The sequence below is a fragment of the Humulus lupulus genome, chromosome 9 (genome assembly GCF_963169125.1).
Source record: "Humulus lupulus chromosome 9, drHumLupu1.1, whole genome shotgun sequence".
Taxonomy (NCBI): Eukaryota; Viridiplantae; Streptophyta; class Magnoliopsida; order Rosales; family Cannabaceae; genus Humulus; species Humulus lupulus.
Window position 1 is genome coordinate 124889560 of NC_084801.1, and position 24756 is coordinate 124914315.

At 46.4% G+C, this 24756-nt stretch overlaps 1 protein-coding gene across 1 annotated transcript; it reads left to right on the top strand.

Moving 5' to 3' along the window:
- The first annotated feature begins 18278 nt into the window (after nt 1-18278).
- LOC133802307 (uncharacterized) lies at nt 18279-22751 on the top strand. The gene is made up of 3 exons (XM_062240590.1): nt 18279-18713; nt 22084-22283; nt 22378-22751. Exons 1-3 carry the CDS (start codon nt 18624-18626, stop codon nt 22616-22618), a joined length of 531 nt encoding a protein of 176 aa, XP_062096574.1. The 5' UTR covers nt 18279-18623; the 3' UTR covers nt 22619-22751.
- Nucleotides 22752-24756: the final 2005 nt, after the last annotated feature.

The window sequence follows — 24756 nt, forward strand, 5'->3', positions numbered from 1 at the left end:
TAAGATTACGTACGGGATCCCAGAATAAACATTAAAAGGTCATTTACAATTCTTACCTAAGCGGCAAAATTAGGGTTCTACCCTAGTTCCTCTGAATCCCTGGTCGTGGTGGTCGAGCAAGCTGCATATGTACATGTCGCCACTGAAGCTTTCCAACTCATGGATGGTCCAGCTTCCCTTTTCCCTTACCTGCACCACAGAGCATCTGTGAGCCAAGGCTTAGCAAGAAAACTTAAACATCCTCAAAAGAAGATAATAACATATTACAGGATCATAATTAGCATGCCTAGCAGTAATAATCTTACTCGTGCATGCATTCAATTAAGATAAGTGACTATAGAGTCACACCGGGCCCGTTTCCCTAGATAAGTGACTGTAGAGTCACCCCGGGGCCCGTTGCCCTATTCTCTATATAACCATCCTTAGGGCTGGCCAAGCGTACCCGACACTTTATTTTCCAGGCGACCATAGGGTCGGTCAAGCGTATACCGTGCTCCTGAATAGGCCTGACCATATCGGCCTGTGCTCACCGCGCTATTGCCGCCCTTGACTTATAAGTCAATCTTTTAATCTTGTTTAGAGGGCCCCTAAATATGATTTTACTTCATTCTACTATCATCTTAGGGTTTCTATTCACCTAATCGTTTAGAACCTTGGATTATTGGTGATAAATTGTAATTGAGATTAGTGTCGAAGTTGGTTTTAATTATGATGAAGAATATAACCTAGGTTAAATAGATTGCATGTTTATGGATTTATTACATAGACTAACCTATGTCCATGAAACTTAATGCTTTCATTAAATTAAATCTTTGGAGTTCTCCTTTAGGCTGTTTAATGAATATAATTAATTAAGAGTGTTTGCTTTAATTAATTATATTGGGAGATTGTGGCAGTGACGGTTTCATGTTATCTACGGTTGGTAATTTGGTAAGGAATAGAGCATAATGATGTTATTGATTGCTTGAATGAGTTTTTAGTGGTGGAGAATGACTCGCTAATTATATTTTATTATTGAATTTCTTTTTATGTTTTTCTTGTTTCTTTTTGATTCTTAAATTTTAAAAACCCTTTTTCACTAACTTCTTGATCATTCTTGAATGATAAATTGAATTAGTAGTCCTCATGGGATGAAATCTGACTACCGCTATACTGAAGCAATTGGTTAGTTTGAAATTAATAATTGTTAAATTTGGTATGACTTACGACACACATCAATGGTGGTAATCAATTACCACTATGAAAATAGATTTTATGTTTTTAGTGGTGTGGTGGTTGTTTAACGCGCAAACATGACTTCCACTTAGCGGTAGTCGTAGTATAGATCGGGCGGTCGATTCCACAAGGAGGCAAATTGTTAACCGAGATTTTCGGCAACTCTCCTAAAGAAGGATATTTACTGATTATAATAAAGAGAATAGAGGATCGACACAAGGTTTTTACGTGGTTGGGGCGTTAACTAGCCTTAGTCCACGAGTCTGTATATAAATTTGTATTAGAGCTAGAATAAGCTTTTACAATGGAGTTGTCTAACTGTCTTTCAGCAGAGTTTCTGCCCCCTTTTCTATGGAGCATTACAACTTATATTTATAGAATGAGGGGGACACCAGGTTTGGGCCGGGCCTGACCCGGGCCCATTTGGAATATGTGTACAGGGGGCCTTCCTAGCAGAGGTCCGAGCTAAAAAGATATATAGTACATCAAGCCCAAACCAGCTCAGGCCCAATTAGTTGCCCTGAGATGCAAGCATTCTCCCGACAAAACGGCACTTTGGCTCTGACCACTTCGAATCACGAGGCAGATTCAGGGGACAAGACCGGTCAGAGTACTTGGCTGCGCAGTCCTGACACGCCAGCAGACAATCCCAAGGAGACCCTTTCTGCAGGTGAAAAGTGGGGGGACAAGACCCACGCGAAATGAGGCGGCTACAGTGTCCTGGACGCCTGGCCCATAGCCTGGGGATGAAGCGGTCCAGGTTAGTTTACCTTGGGCCCGCTGTGTTTACTTCGGACCCGGACCATTCTGGGTCCGGGAGCGGGACGCGATGGCCGCGATGATCCGGGGCACTCTGGATGGTGCCGGGACCGTTCGAGCCGAATCATGAACCTGGAGATACTTCCCAGACCTTCCTGCACAGGCCCAGTCCGTAGTCCGCGGGTTGGGCCCGAATACCGAACCGGCCCCTCTGACCGTGGGCCGGGGCGAGGGCCCAAAACCCTGAGAGGAAATGGGGATAACATTTACCCCCCAAGCCTTCATCCCGGTTATCCGGATGGAGGGTTGCACCACCCTCGCGGTTCTTGCCAAGTTGCCTCCACAATTTCTGCCAGGGCCAGGAGGCTCGCGGGAAGGCAGTGGCTGGGCCAGGTTACCCAGCCCGGACCATTGGATGTATCCCGGGGACGTTTACCCTTGGCCTGCTTCAAGAATAGCGGCACGTGTCGCCATGTGATTGTTGCGAGGGCCTCGAAGAGTCGCCTAGGCCTCTTAAAGCCTGCTAGGCCTGGGCTAGGGTGTCAGCGCACGTCACGAGGCGTCTCATCCGCACGGGGAGAGTCATCATTGATTTCCTTGGAAAGGGGCGGACCGTTGGATGGGGCGTCCTTTGAAATCCACCACTCCTGGACCGTCGGATCGGAGGTGCTGAGGATCCCGACCACAAAAGAGCTCATAAATGTCCTCTGCGCGATCCTCGGCCGTCGGATGAAGAAGCATCTGACCGTTGGATCGGGGGCCAGCATTTGAGGGCTGATATAAAGACTCAGACTACAGGCATTCGGCATTTTTCCATTTCCGACCCGACTTGAGAGAAAGAAAAACTAGAACGCTCGCAGAGCTTTGCATGTCCAACCTCGCCGACGAAATACTTCGCCGTTTACTAGTTCTGCGCCACCGCCTGTTTCCCAGGGCCTCAACTTTCGTTCTGCAACCCGACGGCGCTTCTCGGACTTGCCCCGCCGACGAACTGCTCTACCGGCTGTGCCACTTCAAGAACGAGGTTTTGCCGTCCTTACGATCGGACAACCGCCAGCTTCAGCCGTCGACACCACACAGTAAGTATTTTCTGATTCTGTTGTCAATTTTGTGAACCTAGGCTCTCTAGACGCATGCACCTAGGCTCCGTGCTTTAGAATTTGCTAGGAAGGCCGCCCAGTTTGGGCGGCACCGTTTCGGATGATCCCTGGATAAGGGATGGACCGTAGTAGCCTTTCCTCCATATCAGGGACCCGGGGCTTTTCGGGGTCCCGGGCCTGATCCGTCGGGACTCCGAGCAGTCCTTAGGAGACTCCCTGTACCTCGACCGACTCTATCGGGTTCAGGTACTGACTGCTTGGCCTCTCTTTCTTTGTTCCCAGATCGTCACTCATGGCCACGGGCGTCAAACTTCACTCCGAAGAGGAGGTTAATAGGGCCCCTGTAGTCGTTCCCGGCTCCAAGACGCCCAAAGGCAATAGGTGGGAGATGGACGTAACGCCCAACCTGTTCCGGAACTACCGGATGATGCTGCTCCTGGAGACGAGGCTGGGCATCGAATCGACTCCGGGCCTGTTTCACAATCGTATGGCCAGGTTAGAGGAGCGGGCGCACACGTCCGTGGATGGATTCGGGGCCTGGAGTGCCGGCCACATCAGCGCGGGAGCTACGCTTCCGCTTCATGATTACTTCGTGCGGTTCCTGACGTATGTGGGGATCGCACCATTCCAACTGCTGCCACAAGCATACCGTCTGCTCGCTGGGTGGAAGGTGTTCTGTGTCGCGAAAGAAATCGCGGATCCTACCCCGGCGGAAGTCCTGTACTTCTACAAGCTGGTGCCGCAGGTCAACGTCAAAGACAAGAGCCAGGACGGCTTTTACAGGCTGCAGCCGCGGAGTGGCTATCCGACTCCTACCAGTACCTGGAAGCACCCCCCGGATGTCAGGCATTACTGGTTTATGACATCCGGGTTCCTTATTGACGAGAATCCCACGCTGCTGCTAGACTTCCAGCGAGTGGGTAAGTACTTCCCCGGACCCTCTATTTCACTCCCCTTTCGTTTTTCATCTCTCATCGTATCTTCCTGGTCGTAGGTCCCTTCATCCAAACCCCCCTCACCGCCTTTCTCCTGGAAAGGAGGAGGTTCTACGCCAAGCTGACCGCGGAGGATCTGGACGTAGGGGGCTATGTCAACGACAAAAACCTCCGGCTAGTAGGGTTACTCGCGGCCACTCAGACCATTGTAGTCCCTAGCTTCTGGGGCATCCCGTTTGAGAAGAACGTCGAGGTCCGGGAGCAGCTAGCCCTTGACCACATCGCCGGGGTGGTGAGAGCGGCTCGGGCCACCGCAGCCCAGCGTAAGAAGAATCAGCCCCCGGTGGAAGAGGCCACCTCGGAAGAGCTGGAAGGGCTTTTCGAAGATGCCCTACCAAACGTTGGGACTCCCGGGGCTAGCGTATCGGGGCGAGGTAACTCCCCTTTAGTCTTAATTTATGCCCCTCAAGTTGGGGATTTGGCTAGGGATAGGCTAGAGCCGCCGGGCCCCGCGTTTGGGGCTGATGGGGAGATGAGGCCCTCGTCTCCCATCCCTGTAGGATCAGAAACCCTAATGTTCCTGTCCGGGTTCCTCCAGTATGGGGGGTTTCTAATCCCGGACGACGTAGGAGACCGGATACACTCATTTGCATTAAGGGAATTGAGTCTCGCCCGGGGCCTAGACGAGGGTTTGTCCCGGGCTTATACTTTCTTCTTACTGTTGCGCTTTCCCGTTCGGATTATCATACTAACTTTGTTTTTCCGTATTTTTGCAGAGGATTCCAACATGTCTGACCCGGCCAGCGAGATGAGGAGGCTTATTAAGGAAAGATCAGCCTTGAAGGCGGCCAGGAGGTCAAATGTCGTGGCCGGCGCGGAGCTCCCCCCAACCAGTGAAAAACCCGGCACAACGCCCGGCCGAGACGAGGCACTGGCAGTTGTACCACTCCGGGCCATGGAGCCGGCCGCAGACGGTCTCCCGGACCGGCCCCTGGTAATCGATTTGGAAGCGGGCGAAGCCACAAGCCGGAACTCTGCGAAGAGGGGCCCTGGAGATGATGCCCGGGAGGGCAACCTCGGGAAGAGGCCTCGGACGATGTTGTCAGAGACAGCCGAGGAGTCTCACGGGGAGAGCAGGCTAACCGCGAAGGAGATCCCTGCTCTGCCTGTCCTTCCACTCCGCCCAACCCTTCTCGAGGAGGGGGAGTCCGCCCTGCGGGACGAGCAGTTCCGGTTGGTCAACCGGACCTGGGAGAGCGGCCGATGCTGGAGAGACGACGCTTACAAGGCCCTGATGATCCGTCGCCAGGTCGAGTTTTCAGATCGTCCCGCCGAGTTCAGCGCTCCTCAGCCGATCGTGGATCGGCTAGCTGCCGAGGCGGGCTTCCGCCCCAAGCTGGGCCAGGACATTGCCCCCATGGCCGCTGATCTGCTCGATCAGGTCGGGAGCACTATGTCTAACCTCCAGCTGAAGAGGTACGCCACGATAGCCAATCCGGACGGGCTGTTCATTTCTCAGGCTCTCCGCCACCAGGCTACCGCGGTAATTTTCAACTCATGTTCTTCAGTCGTTCGTTGATGGTGACTCTTTTTTCTAACTTTCGTTTGTTCCAGGTTGCCTTGTTATCTCAAAGGAGTGCCGATTTGATGGCCGAGCTTGCCCTCAAGATGGAGACGGCCAGGCTGGAATTAGAGGCGGCCGAGAACCAGAGGGAGATCGTCAAGGAAAATCTCAGCAAGGAAACGGCTCGCCTCCAAGGAAACGGCTCGCTAAGGCGGAGCGCGAGGAAATTTTCCGTGCCAAGACCGGGGTGGAAGAGGAGTTGTCCCGGACGATGAAGGTGGCAGACGAAAGGGCGACTCTCTTGGAGACGGCGGCGGCACAGTCCGTCCAGGACAAGGAGGAGATCCGGGTCTTGAAAGCCCGTGTTCTTGAGCTGGGTGACTCCCTTCTTCAGGAGAAAGCGACACACGGCACCACCCGTCGGGAGAAGGAGGAGGCCGACAACTTAGTGGATGTCACCTTTAACGAGGCCATTTATATGGCCTGGTGCAAGGATAAGAACATGAATCTCCTTATCTTCCCCGATCCCGACTCGAAGCGCGCCGAGTATGAGGCCAAGGAGAGGGAGGATGCGGATCTCCGGGCAGACGCGATGTAGGCCCTTGTCTCGGCCTCGTTTTTTTTTGTTAATTAGCTTAGCTTGTACTTTAATTTCGAACACTGCTTCTTCCTTTGGTTTTTAATAGATTTCTCCTTTCACCATTCAGTAAGAAGTGGATGTCGCAACTAACTGATTGCAAGGGGTTTTGTCCCGGTTCCAACGGCCGGGACCGAAACCAACGACTAGTCTTTGCTCTATTCGGGGCCCTTGGGGCTTCGTTTAACCTAGAGTGTGCTTTCCCTGGAATTTTAGGTCCTGGGTCTGTTCCGGGGTTGACCTGGTGCTTCTGTGCTCCGAGGACCAACACGTCCGGGTCGGACGGACTTTATACACCCGGACGGTGCTCGTCCGGGTGGGACCGGCCTTGGGCTAGGTTTCCTTTATTTATACCCCCGGACATCGTTCGTCCGGGGTGGGACCGGCCTTGGGCTCGGTCCTCTTTATTTATACTCCCGGACATCGTTCGTCCGGGGTGGGACCGGCCTTGGGCTCGGTTCCCCTTATTTATACTCCCGGACATCGTTCGTCCGGGGTGGGACCGGCCTTGGGCTTGGTCCTCTTTATTTATACCCCCGGACATCATTCGTCCGGGGTGGGACCGGCCTTGGGCCCGGTTCCCTTTATTTATACCCCCGGACTTCGTTCGTCCGGGGTGGGACCGGCCTTGGGCTCGGTTTCCTTTATTTATACCCCCGGACATCATTCGTCCGGGGTGGGACCGGCCTTGGGCCCGGTCCTCTTTATTTATATCCCCGGACATCGTTCGTCCGGGGTGGGACCGGCCTTGGGCTCGGTCCTCTTTATTTATACTCCCGGACATCGTTCGTTCGGGGTGGGACCGGCCTTGGGCTCGGTCCTCTTTATTTATACTCCCGGACATCGTTCGTCCGGGGTGGGACCGGCCTTGGGCTCGGTCCTCTTTATTTATACCCCCAGACATCGTTCGTCCGGGGTGGGACCGGCCTTGGGCTCGGTCCTCTTTATTTATACTCCCGGACATCGTTCGTCCGGGGTGGGACCGGCCTTGGGCTCGGTCCTCTTTATTTATACCCCCGGACTTCGTTCGTCCGGGGTGGGACCGGCCTTGGGCTCGGTCCTCTTTATTTATACTCCCGGACATCGTTCGTTCGGGGTGGGACCGGCCTTGGGCCCGGTTCCCTTTATTTATACTTCCGGACATCGTTCGCCCGGGGTGGGACCGGCCTTGGGCTCGGTCCTCTTTATTTATACCCCCGGACATCGTTCGTCCGGGGTGGGACCGGCCTTGGGCTCGGTCCTCTTTATTTATACTCCCGGACATCGTTCGTCCGGGGTGGGACCGGCCTTGGGCTCGGTCCTCTTTATTTATACCCCCGGACATCGTTCGTCCGGGGTGGGACCGGCCTTGGGCTCGGTCCTCTTTATTTATACTCCCGGACATCGTTCGTTCGGGGTGGGACCGACCTTGGGCCCGGTTCCCTTTATTTATACTTCCGGACATCGTTCGCCCGGGGTGGGACCGGCCTTGGGCTCGGTCCTCTTTATTTATACCCCCGGACTTCGTTCGTCCGGGGTGGGACCGGCCTTGGGCTCGGTCCTCTTTATTTATACTCCCGGACATCGTTCGTCCGGGGTGGGACCGGCCTTGGGCTCGGTCCTCTTTATTTATACCCCCGGACATCGTTCGTCCGGGGTGGGACCGGCCTTGAGCTCGGTTTCCTTTATTTTTATTTTTATGCCTGGGATGACACCCCCCGCAAGTGAGCAGAGACCGGTCTATGGTCACTTGAGATAATAGCCCTGAGGCACACATTTTCATGGAAATAATAGCCCTCTATGACGTTTTGCACACGTCATTTTCATTGTTTTACAAAAGGGAATTAGCCCTGAGGCGTACATGTTATAGCGTAAACATTAAACTCGGACGAGCCCTTAGGCTACTGGTAGTATTTACGGAGGTGTTCTGCCTTCCAGGCTCGCGGAACCTCGGAACCATCGAGCCGCTTCAAGCGGTACGTCCCGGGGCAGATCTCTTGCTGGATCTCATACGGCCCTTCCCAATTGGGGCCCAGAACCCCTACTCCCGGATCCTGAGTGGCCGGGAAGACTCTCCGCAGGACCAGGTCGCCGGTTTCGAACTTGCGGCTCTTGACTCTGGAGTTGAAGTGCCGAGCGATCTTGCCCTGGTACATCTTTAACTGCACTTGCGACTCTTCCCAGATTTCCTCGATAAGGTCCAGAGACTCTTGGAGTAAGGCATGGTTCTGGGTGGGATCATACGTGTCGCGACGATGGGACGGGATGGTGGTTTCGATTGGGATGACGGCTTCGCATCCGTATGTCATTGAGTATGGGGTGTGCCCGGTTGATGTCCGTTCGGTTGTCCGATAGGCCCACAACACGCGGGGGAGCTCTTCGGGCCACTTATTCTTACAGGCCTGAAGCTTTTTCTTTAGTGTCCCTTTCAGGATTTTGTTCACGGCTTCGGCCTGTCCGTTCTCCTGGGGCCTGGCCACGGCGGAGAAACTCTTCACTATACCGTGTCTCTCGCAGAAATCCGTGAAGTGATGGCTGTCAAATTGTTTCCCGTTGTCAGACACGATTTTGTAGGGGAGGCCATACCGACACACTATGTTGTTAACGACGAAATCTAAGGCCTTCTTGGACGTGATTGTGTTCATAGGCTCCGCCTCAACCCATTTCGTGAAATAGTCTACCGCCACAATGGCATACTTCACCCCTCCTCTCCCGGTTGGGAGGGATCCCACAAGATCGATCCCCCACACTGCAAAGGGCCAGGGACTGTTCATCAAGGTTATCTCTGTTGGGGGGGCCCGAGGGATCTTCGCGTACCTCTGGCATTGTTCGCACCTGCGGACGTAGTCTATGCAGTCCCTTTTCATGGTGGGCCAGAAGTATCCTTGGCGCAGAATCTTCTTGGACAAACTGGGTCCGGCTGTGTGGTCTCCGCAAAAGCCTCCGTGGACCTCATGCATGATGGCGCCCAGCTCAGTCCCGGACACGCACCTGAGGTAAGGCATGGACAGTCCCCGGCGATAAAGTTTCCCGTCCATCATGACGTATCGGTGGGCTTGGTACAAAAGCTTCCTGGCCGCGGTTCGCTCGTTTGGAACCTCCCCGGTGGACAGGTAGTGGATCAGCGACCCCATCCATGAATTGGAGTGATCGTCGGCATGGACGGTCGGAGTCCCTATGCTTGGGACGGGGAGATGGTTGACGGGGACCAGCCCGGTCAACTCGCCCTCTGCGTCGGTTGCCAACTTTGCTAATGTGTCCGCAAAGACGTTCTTCTCCCGAGGGATCTGGCGGATGGAATGCGCTGCGAACGCTTGGAGCATCTCCCTCGCTTGGGCTACGTACGCCGCCATTCGCTCTCCCTTGGTCTGATATTCCCCCGAAATCTGTCTGACTACCAGCTGAGAATCGCTGTATATTTCGAGGTTCGCCGCCCCTACTTCTCGGGCCAGACGCAAACCTGCTATGACGGCCTCATGCTCCGCCTCGTTGTTCGACGCTTTGAACTGGAAACGAAGAGCGTTTTGTAGCTGATGCCCCTGCGGGGATACCAGGATGATCCCGGCGCCGGCCCCGTTTTCGTTCGATGCTCCGTCCACGAAGATCTTCCAAACGGGAGAAATGCAGGCCGCGGGGGCACTCTCTTCTGGGGTGATCCCGGAACATTCGACGATGAAGTCGGCCAGAGCCTGTCCCTTAATGGCCACCCGGGGCATGTAAGATATATCAAATTGGCTCAGCTCCATGGCCCATTTCAGGAGTCTCCCCGACGCCTCAGGTTTCTGCAACACCTGCCGCAGGGGGTGGTTGGTTAAGACCTTTATCGTGTGGGCCTGGAAATAAGGCCGAAGCTTCCGAGATGCCGTCAGCAGACAGAAAGTCAGCTTCTCGATTAGTGGGTATCTAGATTCGGCATCTAGTAACCACTTGCTCACGTAGTACACCGGGAGTTGAGTCCTCTCGTCTTCGCGTACCAACGCGGCGTTGATGGCGTGTTCGGTTACAGCCAGGTATAAGTACAAAAGTTCTCCTTCGACTGGCTTCGCCAGGATGGGGGCCTTGGCCAAGTGCTCTTTCAGCTTCTGGAAGGCTTCTTCGCACTCGGGTGACCATTCGAACCACTGGCTTCCCCGGAGGACGTTGAAAAAAGGGACGCACTTGTCCGTGGCCTTGTAGACAAAACAGCTTAGGGCGGCCACTCGCCCCGTCAGGCTTTGAATGTCCTTGTGCTTCCGGGGAGAGGCCATGTTGATCAGGGCCTTGATCTTCTCGGGGTTGGCTTCAATTCCTCGAAAACTCACAATAAAGCCTAGGAACTTCCCGGACGCGACGCCGAAGGTGCACTTCTTAGGGTTCAGCTTCATCCCGTACTTCCGGATAACCGCGAAGGCCTCCGCCAAATCGCTCGAATGTTCCCGCGACGTCTTGGATTTGACCAGCATATCGTCAATGTATACTTCCATGTTTCGACCCAGCTGGGCCCTAAACATTCGATTGACGAGCCTCTGGTAGGTTGCCCCGGCATTCTTGAGTCCGAAAGGCATGACGACATAGCAGTAGATGCCCTTGTCAGTTTGGAAACTGGTGTGCTCCTGATCTGCCACGTGCATGGAGATCTGGTTGTAGCCTGAGTAGGCGTCCATGAAACTCAAGATCTCGTAACCGGACGTAGCATCCACCATCTGGTCTATTCGGGGGAGCGGGAAACAGTCCTTCGGACATGCTTTGTTGAGGTCCGTGAAGTCGATGCAGGTCCTCCACGTCCCGTTAGGCTTTGGTACTAAGACCGGGTTGGCCAACCATACGGGGTACACGGCTTCGCGGATGAAGTTAATGGAGGACAGCTTCTCTACCTCCAGCTTGAGGGCCTCGGCCCTCTCTGTCCCCAAAGGTCTGCGCTTCTGGCGGACCGGGGTTGCGTTTGGGTCAATACTCAGCGCGTGGCATATGATGTTACGGTCGATCCCGGTCATATCGGAGTGGGACCATGCCAGAAGATCCTGGTTTTTGTTGACTTGGGCGATAATGGCGGCCCGAATGTCTTCCGGTAGGCTTTTTCCCACTTGGATGACCCTGGCAGGGTCGGACTCGCTGATGCATACCTCTTCGATTTCGTCCATTGGCTCAAGAGTTTGTTCCTCTCCCAACCGTGGGTCCAGATCGTCTTTGTCCCGGATAGCTTGCTCGGGCTGGCGGAATGCCGGCCCGACGGGCTCATCCCGGACCATACAAACAGGACGGGCAGAGATATGGTAACACTTCCGCGCGCTTTTCTGATCTCCGCGGACCGTCCCAATCCCTCCCCTGCTGCACGGGAACTTCATGCATAGATGGCGGATGGAGGTGATGGCCCCGAACTCGACCAGGGCGGGCCGGCCAAAGATGGCATTGTAAGCGGTTGGGAAATCCACCACCACAAAGGTGCATAACTTGAACGATTGCTGCAACGCGTCTCCCAGAGTAACAGGCAGCTGGACCTTTCCCATGGGGAGGAGTGCGTCTCCGTTGAAGCCGTAGATTTGGGTCGGGCACGACGCCAGATCAGCCTCCGTCAGGCCAATGGCGGCAAAGGCGGATTTGAACAACAAGTTGACGGAGCTTCCGTCATCCACCAACACTCGGGACACCATCTTGTTGGCAATTTGAGCATCTATGACCAGTGGGTCGTGGTGCGGGAAATGGACGTTACGGGCGTCGTCTTCCGTGAACGTGATGGGGAGGTTCATCAGTTTGGGGCGCTGAGCGGGGGCCTGGACGAGGGCGCAGACTTCTTGGTCATGGTCCAGCTCGCTCAGATAGCGCTTTTGATCATTCTTCGAAGGGCCCCCTAGGTGGGGTCTGCCTGAAATGGTCGACACGTGCTCGTCCACTCGAGGGGGCGCTGCCCCGGAAGGGTAGGGCATCCCAGGACCGGGGGCCTGCGTGGCGCCAGCCCCCTGAGGGGTCTGTGCCGGGAACCCTTGCGCGTACCCTCCCTGGGGCGGGTATGCACGGGTCGTTGCCGGCGCCGCGGACTGCGCGGGATTTGCTGCCATGCCCGGGACGCCTATGGGCATCCTTACCCACTGATGGAGGTGTCCCAGCTTGATGAGGTTTTCAATTTCATCTTTGAGCTGCCGACACTCGTCGGTGGTGTGTCCCACATCTTTGTGGTAGGCGCATCGTTTGCTGGTGTCTCTGGGGTTCCCCCCCCCCCCCCCCCCTAAACATGGGGCTAGGTTTCCGGTAATGGACCGCTCTTTCCGTAGCCAGGTAGATGTTTTCCCAAGTATCCACCAAGTTAGTGTATTCCGAGTATTGGGGCTCATAGCCCCTCTTCCCTTTTTTGGCCGATTCCGGCCGGTTCTGGCCTTTGCCGGCCCGCTTACTCCGGGAGGGATTCACGCTTGCCTCGGTTACCCCGGTCTGCGATTGCTGGGTCACGACGGGGGCCATGCTGTGCCCCGCCGGCGCGACACCATACCCGGAGAAGGGCGTTGACTAGGCCGGGGCGTACCCCGAAACGGCAGGACCGTACACCGCAGGCGTGTAACTGATGCCGGGCGCGACTCCCCCCCCCCCCCTGGGACGATGGGGGGCGATGCGTAGGACTGCGCGGGGAAATGTCCCGCACCTCCCGGAATCGTCTGAGCGACTGGGTGAGGGGCCGAGGGCCACCCGAAGGCCTGGATCTGGGCCTCCTCCCAGTTGATGAATCCTTGGGCCCTCCTAATAAATTCTTCTAGGGTGGCGGCTTTACTGCGCTGCATGTCGTCCCAGAGCGGGGAACCGGCCCGGATTCCAGACTGTAGTGCCACCAGGCGCTGTCCGTCGTCGACCTTCGTCTTGGAGGCTTCTTCAGTGAAGCGCTGGATGTAGGCCCTCAATGTTTCTGCGGGCATTTGCTTAATATTGGCGAGGGCACTGATTTGCATATCCATCCTCATGGCGGCCACGAATTGCTTCCGAAAAGCCGACTGTAGCCCGGACCATGTTTGGATGGACCTCGGTTTGAGCCTTTTCCACCACTCTTCGGCGGGACCGCCCAACGTGATGGAGAAGCAGAGGCATTTGCCGCTGTCGCTGACGTGAGCCACGGTCATGAGTCGGTTGTACCGGGACAGATGATCCCTAGGGTCCGTGCTTCCAGTGTAGGCGGTGAGATTTGGCATCTTGAACCCCTTGGGCAACACGGCGTCTAAGATATGTCTCGCGCACGGCTCCGTGTCCTCTTCGTCGGAGTCAGTGTCCGCGCCCTCTTGCTTGCGGACCAAGCGGTCGGTGACCTTTTTTAATGCTGCCATTTGCTCCATGAGCTGCCTGGCCGCGCTGTCCTCCAGGGGGATTCTCTCGTTCCGCCTGTCGTTTATGTCGTTCCTGAGATCTCCGTTTCGAGGAAGGATTTTTTGCTTGCGGGCCCGATCTTTCCGGGCATTCAGTCCGTCACGTAAATCTACCCGGGAAATGTCGTCCCCGGAGCTGAGAATGTCACGATCCTCGCGGCGGAGTCTTTCCCGATGGTTCTTGTTGACCGAGGCACTCGGGTGCAAAGACTTTTCCCTCCCGTTCGCCCTTGGGGCGGGCCGGGGCTGATCGTCCTGCGGCCGTACCCCCTGCGGATCGATTGGGTGGCCTCGTCCTGGGACGGGGCACACCTTCTCTTTCCTAGGTAACGGTCGTGAACGTGCCCCGGCTTTACTGATGGGGGTAGTCTTTTTCCGAGTCGCCCGTCGCTCCTTGTCCGGGACTTTTGGAGCCGTGTCGGGGGGAGGCTCTGGGAAACGGATCGGGCTGGCCCCCCTGGGGCCCTCGGTTTGCGCTTGGGGAGCGGGATGTTGCGTTTCTGGGCGCGGGCCACCTGCGGGGTTGGCCGCCGGGCCCTGCGCGGCCATCAGCGCTTGCAGGGCATGGAGAGACTCTTGCACCCGGCGGTGCGCCCTCGCCTGCTCAGCCATCCTGGCCTCCTGATCCTGGATCTGCTGCCTCAGTCTAGTCACCTCCGGGTCTTGCTGATCGTCGCGAGGGACCTCGGGATCCGCGGCTTCATCATGATACTCCCCCTCGTTCTCCTCCTCATAGTACTCTTCTTCGTTTCCTACTTCGTACTCCGTCTCACCCTCGTAGTCTTGCGACTCGTCTTGGTGAGATGTCTGAGGAGGCACGTCTTCAGGCAGGTTCTGAGGGACGCGCTGAGAAGGCAGTGGGTCTCCGTTGCCCTGCTCCGGGTTGGCAGGGTCGAAGGTGGTGTTACGAGTGTTCACCATCGTAGTAAAGGCCTGACGTTGGCGCTAGCTTCCTTCAGCTCTCAATGAAAGCACCAAACTGTTAACCGAGATTTTCGGCAACTCTCCTAAAGAAGGATATTTACTGATTATAATAAAGAGAATAGAGGATCGACACAAGGTTTTTACGTGGTTGGGGCGTTAACTAGCCTTAGTCCACGAGTCTGTATATAAATCTGTATTAGAGCTAGAATAAGCTTTTACAATGGAGTTGTCTAACTGTCTTTCAGCAGAGTTTCTGCCCCCTTTTCTATGGAGCATTACAACTTATATTTATAGAATGAGGGGGACACCAGGTTTGGGCCGGGCCTGACCCGGGCCCATTTGGAATATGTGTACAGGGGGCCTTCCTAGCAGAGGTCCGAGCTAAAAAGATATATAGTACATCAAGCCCAAACCAGCTCAGGCCCAATTAGTTGCCCTGAGATGCAAGCATTCTCCCGACAAAACGGCACTTTGGCTCTGACCACTTCGAATCACGAGGCAGATTCAGGGGACAAGACCGGTCAGAGTACTTGGCTGCGCAGTCCTGACACGCCAGCAGACAATCCCAAGGAGACCCTTTCTGCAGGTGAAAAGTGGGGGGACAAGACCCACGCGAAATGAGGCGGCTACAGTGTCCTGGACGCCTGGCCCATAGCCTGGGGATGAAGCGGTCCAGGTTAGTTTACCTTGGGCCCGCTGTGTTTACTTCGGACCCGGACCATTCTGGGTCCGGGAGCGGGACGCGATGGCCGCGATGATCCGGGGCACTCTGGACGGTGCCGGGACCGTTCGAGCCGAATCATGAACCCGGAGATACTTCCTGGACCTTCCTGCACAGGCCCAGTCCGTAGTCCGCGGGTTGGGCCCGAATACCGAACCGGCCCCTCTGACCGTGGGCCGGGGCGAGGGCCCAAAACCCTGAGAGGAAATGGGGATAACACAAATAAATAAAGTTAATCAATAAATAAAGTTTAAGAGATAAATAATATGAGGAAAATAGAACAAGTGATATTTTTGTTGTTTTTGAGATTTATAGATTAGAAATAAAGATAGACTAAAGTGTGATGTAACAATAGGTAACAAGTAGGAAGGATCAAGAGTCACCAATATGCATACTTATTTATTTGGATCTTTGATTCACAAAAATTACACAAATGAGAAGTTCACATCCCAATTATTCATTTGGAAGATTTAACATTGAAGCACAAATATGTTTTTCAAAAATGTATTCAAGTGATTATTATTCTTTACCATGGAAAGATGAGATAAATCTTATGAGAAATCTAAAAATGACATTATATCATTGACCATAATGCAATAAAAGATTGGACATAAAACCTAACACAAATATTACTTTTACTATTTATAAAATACATAGAAAGCATAACTAATTCTATATAGATTTAACAAAAGTAAATATTTATGAATGAGATGGAGAAAATGATAAATATATTATCTATCTTATTTTCACTAATTTGATAATACATAGAAAGTGCTTGACAAAATCTATATACTATTAGTAAACATAAATATAGATAACAAGATGAAGAAGTAGAGATGAAATAATAGAGATGAAAGAAAATAAATCACTCAAATATATAAACTTTAAGCACATGGTGAATCAAAAATACCAAACAAAGTCAGAGTGCATATATGATTATCCTAACCTTCCTAAGAATGTTAGCTTATTATGCTAGACATTCTCATGAAATTCTAGAGAGAAAATATGAGAAATGAGACTAAAATTTGGTAGAGTTTTGCTACCTAAAAATTACATACATAGTGTGAAGAAGGAGTCCCTATTTATAGAGGGAGACAATGACTAAAAAGAAATTAAAACAACAAAATGAGGTTTACAAAATAAATCTGAAATATTAATAATAAAATATGATTTTGAAAAATCAAATATTATTATTAATATTAACCTAGCTATTTTGGTGTATGGTCATTTTTCCATTTGTTAAAATATCACAAAAACATGAGTTTTAAAGCTCAAAATAGCAATTTTGCAAAGCCCAATACCCACAAAACATGAGTTGAAAGTGGCTGGTGATACAAGAGGGTTTTGACCCATTCTCAGTCAATGGGGAAGTGCCACGTAGGCGGCTGGCTGGGAGAGTTGGGTCTTCGGATGGGCTGCTGAAGGCTGGGCTTTGAATGGCTGCTTGAAGATGTCATTGGGTCAATGTGGTGTTGGAGCGTGACTGGCTTTGGGCTTGGAGGTTCGTTGGGTCTGCTGGAGTTATGTTGAAGGGCCTGCTGAAGGAGGAGCTTTGTTGCTTTGGGCCTAGACGTTGCATTGGGCGTTGGAGAGGGCGGAATGGTTGAAGGGGGATTATATTGGGCTATGGAGGTTGACAGGTGGCAAGAAGCTGAAGGAGGACACGTGGCGCACGCTGGAGTGCTGTTGGGACGCGTGGCGCGAGGAGGGCACGCCACTTGGCAGCTGGAGGTGGAGCAGAATATAGGCGGGCCTGGGCTCTTTTGGGCTTGTTTCTGGGCCAACTCTCTTAAAAAATACCACAATTTCAAGTCTTTTTTTTTCAATTTTGATTCTTTTTTCTTTCTTTTTCTTTGTTTCTAAGTGCCAAAAATACCAATTAAATCCTACAAAATAAAACAAACTAAATTAAAATTAAATATTTTTATTTATAAATTAAACCATATTAATTCCATGAAAATATTAATTAAAACTTAATTTATTTTGACTATTAAAATCAATAAATATGTATTTTTGGCACTAAACAGTAATAACCGGTTATCACTATCAAAATAATTTTTCTTTCTTTTTAGTAATGTGGTGGTAACTGTTTACTATTATCAAAATAATTTTTGTTTTTTTTTAATCATGCGATGATAACTGATTACCACTATTAAAATAACATGTTACGCTAATAACAATCCGCTCTGAAACTTGAATAAAAAAATAGGTTACTTAACCTACCTGAATTAACAAAAAATCTTAAATATATAGGTTTCAGATAGTGATGGTAATTTGTAACTGATTATTTAGCCAAATCTAGAAAAAAAAATCAGATCTTACAACGACCACTGCAGAACAAGAAGAAGAAGAATTTATATCATTGCCCGAGTTGTTGTGACCATCTCTAAAGGAATAAAGAAGAGAGTTGGTGGTGTTGTGGTGGTGACGTCTGCGGTGGTGGTGGTGGAGCCGGAGTGAGTGAGGCTTTGAGAGTGATTGAGAGAGTGAAATGAGAAGGAAAGGTTCTTGTCGATATTAAGGTTAGAGAAAGGAATGCTACTTTTTGTTTATGGTAATATGTTTTATTAAATTTTTTATATTTTTAAACTATTTCTTTTGGTCGAGTTATTATATTTTGTGGCATAGATTAAATACACATAAATATAGAAATTAAATTGAAATGTACTATATTTATGTAAATTTCTCTTATATATTAATCAAACAATTTTAAACATAGAGTACCAACAACCTTTAAATATATTTTAGACAAGTCAGAGATGTCGGTTCATTGTTCACACCCTCCATATTTATATTTCTTTTGAAATGTTTGATAAGTCAATAATAGTTTTTTATTTGGAGCTAGAATGTGAGAGATAAGTTTAACATGCCTCTACCCTATATATAAATATTTTTTAAATTAAAAATATGTATTTATAGGATAACAATAGATTACAAGAAAATAAGTAAGAACAACTTTCATAAAATAAATGAATAATAAAATATTGTGAGGTAAATTTATATAGAAATTAAATTTTTTGGGGAGAGAATTTCGTCTGAATTTCCAAGAAATTTTTGTTGTCATCCTAACAAAAACAATTATTATTATTTTGGTCAAACACATCTTTTGATGTATACATATTAAAAAAAGAAATTTCATAGAATTTTAGTATACTTATTGTTTAAGTTAATAATCTTACTTTAGTATTATACATAAAAAGGAAAGAACACTTGTTCATATATAACAATCGCGTTTGTTATCCTATAATAATAAAACTCAAAACCTACAGAATCACACCATTGTAAATCTATTATTTGCAAGACATAAACTCATTAGTCCTGTTCTCGTATTGTGCTAAAGCTTCTTTCTTTCATATCAATATATATATATATATAGTATTAATTGCTGGGACACTAGTTCTTAAGGTTAAGGTGAGTGTTTGAGTTCAGAGAGAAATTAAAGAGTGAGATTTTGGAGCTTTGAAGTGATGGCTTCCACGCTGGTACTGGTTCTGGTCTTCATTTTTGATTTGGTTGCTTTTGCTCTTGCTGTTGCTGCTGAGCAGAGAAGGACTACTGTGAGTTTAATCTCTCTCTCTCTCACTATCCAAATCTTTATGCTTTCTTTTACTTTTTAATTTAAGTTAATTAAACTTTGGTCTTTCTTTGAGTTTGGTAAATTTAAGTTTTGAGGTTTGGTAAAATTAAGTTTCTAGGCTTGGGCTTTTAACATTTAATTTATTAAAAAATATCAAATAAAATCCAAACTTTTTATTCTGAGAATTTTTTTTTATGAAAAAATCCAGATCTCCACCATGATTGCATAAGGTGAAAACTCTCACGTTTATATTGGTATTTCTCTTTCGCCCTCAATCAAAATTTGCTTCTCTTTTATTTTTCTCTAATCTTTACAACTCAACCCCATTTTCACAATCATCATCACCAGACCACCACCTCCACCGTTTACAAGGCCATCAAACTCCAAAAAAACAGAGAAACCCATCTCTGAGTCTCTTCCGCATATTATTTACTTCAGATGGTCATTAATATACACATGAATAGGACCTAAGTGATACATCTTGAAGAATTTGAAGACCTAGCAATAAACATGAGAAAAATTGGGGCCCTTAAATGTTATTTACATAAAAAAAACACTATTTTCATTTAAGTAAACTTTTATTTGTTTCCAAACTAGACTAAAAAATTAATTTAAGAAGGTTTGGTCAAAGTTTATTTTAAATTGACTGAAATTTTATTTTATTAATTTTTAAAAATTAATTTAAAATTAAGATTATATTAATTTAGTACCTTATTACTTGTTACCTGTTGTTTAATTAATATCATTTTAATACTTTGTATATTGTAAATCAATTCAAACTTTTACATTTTTACTAATTTTTGTAAATATTTTTGTTGATAAAAATTTATAAATATGTTTTAAATGGAAGTAATTTGCAATATATAAGATATTAAAAATGGTATTAAGTACAAAAAATAGTATTAATTTTAAAAATAAATTAAAAATTGGGAATACTATTTTAATACCTTATTGTTTGTCTTTGAACTAGCTTAGTACCTATTGTTTAATTAATATTATTTAAATACTTTGTATACTGTAAATCACTTCAAACTTTTACATTTTCACTAATTTTTGTAAATATTTTTATTGATAAAATTTATAATTATGTTTTAAATGGAAATCATAAAAAATATATTTAAATTTAAAAAAAATTAATTACCAAAATTAGTGAAAATGTACTATTTTGAAATTATTTGTAATATAAAAGATATTAAAAATGGCATTAAGTAAACAAAATGTATTAATTTAAAAAAAAAAATTGGGAATATACTATTGTAGTACCTTATTGTTTGTTTTGGAACTAGCTTAGTACTTGTTGTTTAATTAATATCATTTTAATAGCTTGTATATTGTAAATCAGTTCAAACTTTTACACTCACTATTTTTTGTAAATATAATTTATTGATAAAAATTTGTAAATATGTTTTAAATGGGAAGTATTTAAAACATATTTATAAATTTATAATTTTTTTTTACCAAAATTAGTGAAAATGTACTAATTTGAATTTATTTGCAATATATAAGATATTAAAACTGGTATTAAGTAAGCAAAATGGTACTAAGTTGGTTCCAAGACAAACAACAAAAGTACAAAAAAATGTACAAAAAAGGAACTAGTGACCATACTTATTCTTTTGTTTTTCAATCATTTTTTAAAATTTAATGGCATTATAGTTTAGGAATGAAGTTTATATGTAATTAAGATAATTATTTTTGTTTAGTTAATTGTTTTCTTTAATGATTTCATTTTAATTTTTCAAATTTTGAAAATATAAATTTTAATATATTTTGTATGATTTTTATTAAAAATAGCATCTTAGGTACCCAACTTCTCTTCTGTATTGTTAAGGTCCTTAAATTTCTCCAAGCGTATCAGTTAGGTCCCTATTCACATGTATGTTAACGATCATCTCATTATCATTTTAGAGACTAACTTGTTACAAAAGTACAAATTTAAGAATCTAAATGCTACAAAAAATAGTTTGGGGACCTAAAAGATACATTACAAACAAATTAAGTATCCTATATGTTATTTACCCATTTAATAATGTTGGGACTTTCTGTGTACCAACACTTTTCATGGCTATACAACACCATGTGAGAAGTGGGGGCTTGTTGAAAAAATTATGGTCAACTTGTATTGATTTCCTTCTTTAACTTGGATCTTTTTAAGGAGTTATTGTTTGCAACATGTGAAACAAGACTTGTACAAGTTTCTGCTACATAAGACTAGTTTAAGTGGTTGGCTAGTGAGTGTGTGTGAATGATACATGGTCTACTATGCTGTTTGAGGTTAGCTCATGTGATTGGGTGAGTAAGTGTACGTGATGTTTGGGATTAAAGTGTCCATTCTTCATAAATATATACTTAGTTTTCATAGAGTCATAAGGGCTACTAGATTTGGTTTCCCATGAAATCTACTTAGTGATTTTGCTTGAGTTACCTTCATAATAAGGTTTGATGGGAGGATCCCATATATACCAAATTATGCAAAGAAATTTTAAGAAAATGATAAATGGTTCTGAATTGAAGTAGGTTCAGGAAAACAAAAAAACTAAAGAATACTATTATAAAACTGACTGCAGATTCAAAAGAATATGAACTATCTAGACTTGGATTTTGGACATGTGACTGACTGGGTAGTGTTTCAATAAATTTGAGCTAGGTTTTTCACTGTAAAATTTGAGGAATTAAGATAACAAGTAAGAAAAATACTAGTTTTGCAATCTACCTTATCCTCTTCTGACTCATTAATATTAAGAATCTTTTTTTTCTTTCCTTTTTTGTGTTTGGGTTTGATTCTTTAATCTATTTTTATACCAAAGAAGAGTAGTTCAAATGGTCACGTATGTGATGTGCTCCCACAAGGTCAGAGGTCCTAGTTCCTAGTTTTCTGGTCCCAACATATTGTAAGATTAAGCGAGGAGTCTAATTTTAGAAAAGATTTCACATTCTTGATTGGACATTGACTTGATTTCAGTGTATCTATCTACAACATTGTAAACTAAATTAATTTGGATTAGTTATGATACATCATTAGATAAAAATGCAAAAATATTCATTAAAATCCAGTACACAAAGTAGTAGAGAGTCCATGTTGATGGTTGCATATGATCCTTAATGTTTCCACTACCATATTATCTCTTTAACTTCTAAATTCCACTTCTTAGTTAATCTTTCTTCTTTTCAATTATGATTTGGTACAAATGCAAATTTTATTTGTCAATTGAATTAGCCCATGCATGTCCCATATTTTTCAACAAATTATACCTGCAAAAGTAATATGATTACAACACTGGAACAAGATGGTACTCATGATATCTATATATTATAATTGACAAGTTTTGAACTCTATTCTTCCATGGCAGGCAAGGTTAGTAAAGGAAGTTGATTACACCTATTGTGTGTATGACAAAGATATTGCAACCGGCTTAGGCGTGGGGGCGTTTTTGTTCTTGTGTGTCAGTCAAATTCTTATAATGGTAGTGAGCCGATGCTTGTGCTGTGGGAAGGCCTTGAGGCCAAGCAGTTCGAGGTCTTGGGCCATAGCTCTGTTCATCTCTAGCTGGTATGATGCTATACTAGTTCAACTTCTAATCATATCTCTTTTTCATGCTCAGAAAAACCTTAGCTCAAATCTAACAACTCAACACAAATTTCAGGATATTCTTTGCCATTACAGTGTCATGTTTGCTCTCTGCATCTGTTTCAAATGTCGTTCACACCAAGTACAGGAGATCCTTGTCATGTAAGGTAGTGAGGAAAGGTTTCTTTGGAGCTGGAGCTGCATTTATTGTGTTTACAGGTATAGCTACAGAGCTCTTTTACGTTAGTTTCTCCAAGGCGAACGACAGTCATGCGACTTACGCCAGGGACACTGGTGTGAGAATGGGGAACCTGTAGTCTAATTCTCATGAAGAGGAAAAAATGATTCAAAGAAGAGCATTGCTATGGGACACTCATAGTGCCTGACACTACCTTGTGTTGATTGTGCAAATTAGTATCAAATTTTATATATTTTATTTTAATTTAAATATATGAAACTCGATACTAACATGCACCAATGACTTTATGCCATGCCAAGTAGTATTAGTCACCATTAGTATCTGTTAGGGAATTTACCTTCCTCACACCAGCTTCATCTACAAACACAAAAGCAACAAACCAATAGACACAACATACACAAAAATCAATAGAAAAATCAGCAAGAAAAACAATAAAATGAACACCAAGAATTATAGAGGTTCAGCCTAAATAACTTGAGCCTACATCCTCTTTGAACTCCCCTTGGGATGTTCTTCTCTGCACTATGAAACAGCAATGAAGATTACAACTTGTCACCACTAGAGAACTTCTACACTTGATGGATTACAATGCCTTGAACCCAAGCAAAACCCCAAGTACACTTGACCATGTACAAAGAAATCTCTCACCCAAGACCCAAGTGTTTCTCTCTCAAGCTCTCTCTCTTTCTCTCTCTGAAATAGCTCTTATTTTACAAAATGAAATCTGTTCTCGTATCACCTCTAAACAACTGAGATAACAAGACTTATTTATAGGGGTTTTACAACTGTCATCTAACTTAAAAAATACCAGAAATAAGATGCAGACTCATCTGGCGAAATGGTAGACAAGACTGGAAGAAAAACGTAACTTTGCTGATGTGTTCGGATGTTTAATGCAGACCAAAAAATTCTAACAAATTTCCACCTTGGTCTTCATTAAACATGGATTGCAGAGATAAACATAACTTCCCAAGGATCCCAGTTCAGCCATCAACTATCATCCATGATCAATTCCGAGCAAGCTTAGGCAGTAGTTAAACTTGTTCAATGGCAATATCTTAGTTCTAGCATCAGCGGGATTCTCTTCTGTGGGGACTTTTTCGACATTGATTACACCTTCAGTGACCTTGTCACGAATAAAGTGATACTTGATCTCCACATGCTTAGTCCGGTCACGAAATACTGGATTCTTACACAAATGTATGGCACTTTGACTATCTGAAAAAATTGTAGCTTTTCCTTTGAACACTTGTAGCTCTTTTAGAAGACCTTGAATCCAAATACCTTCTTTGATTGCTTCAGTAGCAGCTATGTACTCAGCTTCACTAGTTGAAAGTGCAACTACAGATTGTAGTTGAGACTTCCAACTCACACAATTCCCACTTACTAGAAAGTAATAGGTTGTAGTAGACTTTCTAGTGTCTCGGTCTCCAGCATAATCCGAGTCTACAAACCCACTGATTTCCACCTGATTAAGATGCCGCTTGAACACCAACCCATGTCTAGTAGTATTAATCAAATAACGCAGCAACCACTTCATAGCATCCCAATGAATTCTTCTGGGATTTTCCATGTATCTACTTAGAGCACTAATCGAGTGTGATAAATCAGGCCTAGTGCAAATCATTAGATACATTATAGCTCCAACAGCATTAGAATAAGGTACCTTGGCCATATCTTCCCTTTCAAACTCAGTTTTAGGACAATCAGCATTTGTAAGCTGATATTGACTTGTCAATGGCTGTTTGACAGCTTTAGCACCCTTCATAGAAAACCTTTTTAGAACCTTTTCAACATAAGACTTTTGACTGATGAAGATGGTATGTTGATCCCTATTTCTCTTGATCTCCATACCTAAAATCTTTATAGCCATGCCCAAATCCTTCATTTCAAATTCTGTTTTGAGAAGAGCCTTCAATTTATTCAGCTTGTCCCTTTTGTCACTAATCAGCAACATATCATCCACATACAATAGTAGATACTCAACATCTTTGAATTGTTGTCCTTTGAAGTAGAGGCAAGGATCATAGTAGCTTCTTTGAAAACCATGCTTTATCATGAACCCATCAAAACGTTTATACCACTGCCGAGGTGATTGCTTGAGGCCATACAACGATCTCTTGAGCAAACAAACTTTATCTTGCCCTTTGAACATCTCAAACCCATTTGGTTGCTCCATGTAAATAGTCTCTTCTAAGTCACCATGTAAAAATGCAGTTTTTACATCCATTTGGTCAAGTTCCAGATTGAACTGGG